Source organism: Panthera leo, chromosome B3 (genome assembly GCF_018350215.1).
Source record: "Panthera leo isolate Ple1 chromosome B3, P.leo_Ple1_pat1.1, whole genome shotgun sequence".
Lineage (NCBI taxonomy): Eukaryota > Metazoa > Chordata > Mammalia > Carnivora > Felidae > Panthera > Panthera leo.
Window position 1 is genome coordinate 146601599 of NC_056684.1, and position 6327 is coordinate 146607925.

The window sequence follows — 6327 nt, forward strand, 5'->3', positions numbered from 1 at the left end:
CCTTTCTCTGATTGATGGTATGTATTACATTGATTTATTTGTGACTATTGAACCACCCTTACAGCCAAGGAATAAATCCCACCTGGTCACGTTAAAGGATTCTTTTAATGTCTTGTTGCATTCAATTTGCAAGTATTTTCTTTCTTTTTTGTAACGTTTATTTATTTTTGAGACAGAGAGAGACAGAGCATGAATGGGGGAGGGTCAGAGAGAGGGAGACACAGAATCTGAAACAGGCTCCAGGCTCTGAGCTGTCAGCACAGAGCCTGACACGGGGCTCGAACTCACGGACCGCAAGATTACGACCTGAGCCAAAGTTGGACGCTTAACCGACTGAGCCACCCAGGCGCCCCTGCAAGTATCTTCTTGACAATTGTTGTATTCTTGCTCATTAGGGCTAGTGGCCTGTAAGTCTCATTTTTAGTGGGGTTTAATCTGGTTTGGAACCGTGATCATACTCATCTTATAGAATGAATTTGGAAGTTTTCTTTCCATTTCTATTATTTGGAACAGTTTGTGAAGACAGGAATTTTCTATTCTACTTAAATAGAATATTTTACACTCTTCTTAAATATCTGGTAGAATTCACCTGTGAACCTATCTGGCCCTGGATTTTTGTGTGTCAGTAGATTTTTGATTAATGATTCAATTTCTTTGCTCATTATCAGTCTGTTCACGTTTTCTCTTTCTTCCTTTTTCAGTTTAGGTAGTTTACATTATTCTGGGAATTTATCCATTTCTTCCAGATTGCCCAATTTGTTGGCATATAAATCTCCAAACTATTTTCTCATAGTCGTATTTCTGTGGTGTCAGTCGCGATGTCTCCTCTCAAATTCTGATTATATTTACTTTCGTCCCTTCTCTTTTGTTTTTGCCAAGTCTGCCCATGGGTTTATCATTTTTATTTATTCTTACAAAAACCAACTTATAGTTTCATTCATCTGTTCTACTGTTTTTCTTTGTTTCTATATCATTTGTTTCTGCTCTAATCTTTTTTGTTTACCTGTTCCTGCTGGCTTTAGGGTTCATTTGTTCTTTTTCTAGCTCCTTTAGTTGTAAAGTGGTTGTGTGTTTGAGACCTTTCTTCTTTCTTGAGTTTGGCCTGTACTGCTATATATTTCACTCTTCCATCAAATTTGCTGCCTCCAGATGGTTTGGAACTGGCATGTTTTCATTTTCATTTGCTTCCATGTATTTTTTTATTGCTTCTGTAATTTCCTGAAAATCTCATTACGCTTTTACTACAATGTTCTTTAACCTAATGTATTGGCAGTGTTGCTCAAATTTTTCTTGTGGTCAACTTCAAGTTTCATAGTGTTGTGGTTTGAAAATACGCATGGAATGATCTCAGTCTTTTTGTACTTGTAGAGGGCTGATTTGTGACATAGTATGTGATCTGTTCTGGAGAATGTTCCATGCGCACTCAAAAAGAATGTGTATTCTGGTGCTTTAGGATGGAATGTTGTGAATATATCTGTTAAGTCCATTCAGTCCATGTGTCTTTCAAAGCCATTGTTTCCTTATTGATTTTCAGCTTAAATTGTCTTTCCATTGTTGTAAGTGGAGTGTTAACGATCTCTATTATTACTATTGTCTATTATCAATGAGTTTCTTTATGTTTCTTATTAATTGAGTTATATATTTCAGTGCTTACATTTTTGGGGTATAAATATTTAAAGCTTCAGATCTTCTTGTTGGATAGACCCCTTTATGATGATATACTGCCTTCCTGATCTCTTGTAACAAACTTTGGTTTGAAAACTGGGTAGTGTGATATGAGTGTGGTACTACAACTTTCTTTTGACGTCCGTTAGCATGATAAATTATTCACCCTCCCCTCACTTTCAATCTACAGGTGTTTTAGGTTGAAAATGAGTCAATAGTGTGCAGTGTATAGAAGGATCTTGTATTTGTTTTTATCCATTCCGTTATCCTATGTCTTTTGATTGGAGCATTTTGCCCATTTACATTCACAGTAATTATTGATAGATATAAACTTAGTGCCATAGTGTTACCTCCAAAGTCATTGTTTCTGGAGATTTTCTCTGTTTATTTCTAGTCTTTGTTACTTTTAGTCTTCCTTTCCCACTCAAAGGGTCCCCTTTAATTTCTCGCAGGGCTGATTTAGAGACCATGAACTCCTTTGGTTTTTGTTTGTCTGGGAAATTCTATCACTCCTTGTATCTGAATGACTGCCTTACTGGAGAAAGTATTCTTAGCTGCAAAATTTTCAATTGCGCATGTTGAGGATATGATGCCACTCCCTACTTGCATGAAGGTTTCTGTAGAGACATCTGCCATAGTTTTTTTTTTTTTTTAATTTTTTTTTCAACGTTTTTTATTTATTTTTGGGACAGAGAGAGACAGAGCATGAACAGGGGAGGGGCAGAGAGAGAGGGAGACACAGAATCGGAAACAGGCTCCAGGCTCCGAGCCATCAACCCAGAGCCTGACGCGGGCCTCGAACTCACAGACCGAGAGATCGTGACCTGGCTGAAGTCGGACGCTTAACCGACTGCGCCACCCAGGCGCCCCTGCCATAGTTTTTTTTTTAATCTTCCCTTGTTAGTTAGCAACTTCTTTTGTGTTGATGCTTTTATGGTTTTTCTTTATCTGGATATTTTGCCATTTTCCTATGACATGTCTCAGTGTTGGCCTGCTTTTTATTTTATTTTTTATTTTAATGGGTGTTCTCTCTGCCTCCTAGATGTGGATGTCTGTTTCCTTCCTGAGCTTGTGGAAATTTTCACTATAATTCACTCAGCTAAATTGTATCCCCTTTTTCTCCCTGTTATTCTTTTGGGACTCCTTTCAAAAGAATGTTATTACAGTTTATGGAGTTGCTGATTTCCCTAAGTGTATGTTTGTGATGCAATATTTTACTTTTCCTCTTCATTCCAGCTTCATTTCCCCCATACTTTTATCTTCTATGTCCCTTCCTCATTCATCTGCTTCTTTCCGCCTTGAGGTCATTATATCCAATCAGTTTCACATCTCGGTTACAACATTTAAAATTTCATCCTGACTAGTTTTTAGGTCTTTTCTGTTTGCAGTAAGCGTATCCTTCATGTCTCATATATTTTCCTCAAGCACAGCTAGCATCCTTATGATACTTTTTGAAAATCCTGTTTCATAATGAGAGTTTTCAGAAATTCTGTTTGAGGCACATTAGTTTATGTGTTTTAATTATATCCCTCACAATGACCTTTTATCATTTTTTCTTTTAGGATGAGTTCCTCCATCATGTTGTTGTCTATGTCTCTGCTTTCTTAAATGTTTTAGAAAATCCTGTTATCTTTCCTGCTTCTAGGGTAGTATCTTTATTGAGGAGTGTTCACATACTGTCCAGGGCCTGACACTTCATGAAGCATTTGTTTTATGTTCCGTTGCACTGTGCTGTCGTGTTTTGGCTGCTCTGTCCCTCAGGACAGTCCTCGGCAGAGTTTCTTCTTGCCTCCAGTGTGGAGTGTTGGACCTTGTCCCCAGTGTTGTGAGTTTTAACTAGGTGAGTTTGGTCTGCTTGTTAAAAGAGGCTAATTCCTATCTCCCCTAGAGGTGAGGATATGCGTCACTGTATGATCAGCTGACTTGGTGCGTGTGGGGGTTTACGGTGGTCTTTGGTCTACGTAGGTCTTCACCCTACGGTGAAGGGGTGCAGTGGTGGTCTGGTTGCCAGGCACTCTTTCCTAGTAAGCAAGCACTTGATGGGGGCTGGAGTAGGTGGAGCTTGGTGTTAGTGGCTCAGCTTGCACTGGGGATGCTGTGCTGCTGAGTGAAATCTGTCCATGCTGATTGGTGGAAGGAAATATTGGCATCAGCTCCCTCTCTAGTCCCTGGAGTTGGAGTTCCCAGCCTCCCCTGTTCAGGAAGCCCTCACACAGAGAGAACACTTGTGGGTCCCAGGCTTCTGTCAGAATTGCTTTCACCCTGTCTGCGTCCAAGCCATTGACACATCTGGTGGCACAGGGCTCTTATGTTTTATCTCAGGAGCTCTAGCTGGGTTTGAAAACTCCAAATTGTATGAACTCAATATGACAGGGACCCCACTGATCCTCTGGGAAAGGGTCTTGATGTGCTGTGCCTGGAGCTGATTTACCCCAGATGGGCAGCTGCATCAATACTAGGGGCTTGGAGTGCATGGTGAAGAACAACCAGAAGGCAGCGTCCAGCTAGCTGCTCTCAGAAGAGGCTCCTCTGCTAATGATCAGGGAACTTTAATGGTGCCTGTCAGCTCTCCTGTCCTATGAGAGGCAATGCCCCGTCTCCCAAATGCACTCCACAAAGGGAATTGTCTCTCCCCATGCGACCCAGGGGATACTCAGACCACAGTTCCCCTTATGGGCCTCTGCCCTCCTCCACAGGAGCACTGCTGTGCCCACCTGACTCCACCCCAATGATGGGATTGACTTTTAAATCTTCAGTCTTCGAGCTCCATGTTTACAGGAGGTTGACTTGTCATGATTAACTTTATAGGTTATCTTGACTGTGTCATGGGTGCCCAGATTCACCACTGTGTCTGTGGATGTCTGTGATGTGTTCCAGAAGAGATTGGCATTTCCATCCATGGTTTCTTTCTGCCTGGGCACCACCCATTCCATTAAGTGTGTCAATAGAATCTGATGCAGATGGAGGACGAATTCCCTCATTTTTACTTCCCATGTGCTTGTTTGAACTGGAATATTGGTCTCCTCTGGCCCTTTTTCTGAGAGTTACATCATCATCTCTCCACGTTCTGAGACTAGACACTAGTCAGAATCAGACAAGAATTACATCACTGGTTTTCCTGGGTCTTCAGCTTGTGACAGTAGATCATAGGACTTCTCAACATATTTAGTTATGGAAACCAATGCCATTTGGGTTGTGTTCCTCAGGGGAATCTTGGCTAATACATGGAGATTGTTTGTCTCTCATTTGAAGTAATTGAATAAAGCTGTAGCTCATTTAAAGTCCTGAGTAGCAAAGGGCTATGAAGAAAGTGTCACGTTGTTTGACTGGGACAAGGGCTGGGTGAGGATAAGGAGGAGCTGTGGGATCCTGTGGTCCTGGCTGCACAGGGAGCGCATCTGGGAATCCTGTAAAGGTGCAGCTGTTGTGCCTCAGGAAATCTGTAATTCACTCATGTTGAGGGACCAGAGTAAGCAAGTGCAAACAACTGTGTCTTGTGCATGTTAGTCTAGTTTCCCTATGACAACCCAGTTGCTAATTCAGAGAGTTAATAGGTAAACACAGAATCATATAACCAGGGAGGCTCCCTGGGGAAACTGCTGTGTGGAGAGGAAGCCCCAGACCCTGACAGGAAACCTGCCTGTAACCTCCATCTGCACCTGCGCCTGGGAACACAAAGGAGAATTGTGCATAGTGTGCGCCTCCTGGTGGTGCTGATCCTCTCCTGCAGGGAGGTTTGTGTCTGGGCTCCCAGTTATGTCCCCTCACTGTGTCTTTCGCACAGTAATATGTGGCCGTGTCGTCGGTCTTGAGGTTGTTCATCTGCAGATACAGCGTGTTCTTGGCGTTGTCTCTGGAGATGGTGAATCGGCCCTTCACGGAGTCTGCGTAGCCTGTGCTACTTCCACTACCACTAATTGCTGCGACCCACTGCAGCCCCTTCCCTGGAGCCTGGCGAACCCAGCCCATTGCATAGCTACTGAAGGTGAATCCAGAGGCCACACAGGTGAGTCTCAGGGACCCCCCCGGCTTCACCAGGTCTCCCCCAGACTCCACCAGCTGCACGTCACACTGGACACCTGCAGACACAAGACATGTTGGTCAGCAAACTGTCACACATCCACTGTTTCACTCATATCCACTCACAGACTCAGTGTCCCTCGTTCACCATGAATTACCTTTTAAAAGAGCAACCAGGAACACCCAGCCCAGCACAAACTCCATGGTGAGGTGTGTGTGTTCTGTGCTGATCACAGAATGGGAACACCTGGGACTCCCGGGGCTGGGGCTCGTCTCCCAGCTGCACGGTCGGGCTGGGTTGGTTTTATCAGCACAGAGAGGACCCCATTTGCATGTGCTCTGACATATATATCAAGCTCCAGACTTAGGTTTGATTGTGTAAAAGTGAATGACAGGGTTAGGGATGCACTTCTACATTAGTTTGTGTGGATGGCGGTGTGACAATATGAAGAATTCTTTTTTTCAGTTTTGGATTTTTACCTTTATTAATGGAGGCTTCGCATAATCTTTAAGAAACATTTACCTCAACAGCATGATCACGCATTATTTTCTCTTAAAATATTTTAATTTTTTTATTATTAATTAGTATTTATTTTTAGTTTTGAAAACATCCAAATTAGTTAGCGTATAGTGCAACAATGA

The 6327-nt window shown here is 42.6% G+C and overlaps 1 gene segment (V, D, J or C); it reads right to left on the reverse strand.

Annotated features, from left to right (window-relative positions):
* Positions 1–4964: 4964 nt before the first annotated feature.
* Positions 4965–5904, reverse strand: LOC122222692. The segment is given in 3 exon segments: positions 4965–5072; positions 5302–5744; positions 5844–5904. Coding segments are annotated over 3 exon segments (597 nt in total).
* Between the last annotated feature and the right edge of the window lie 423 nt (positions 5905–6327).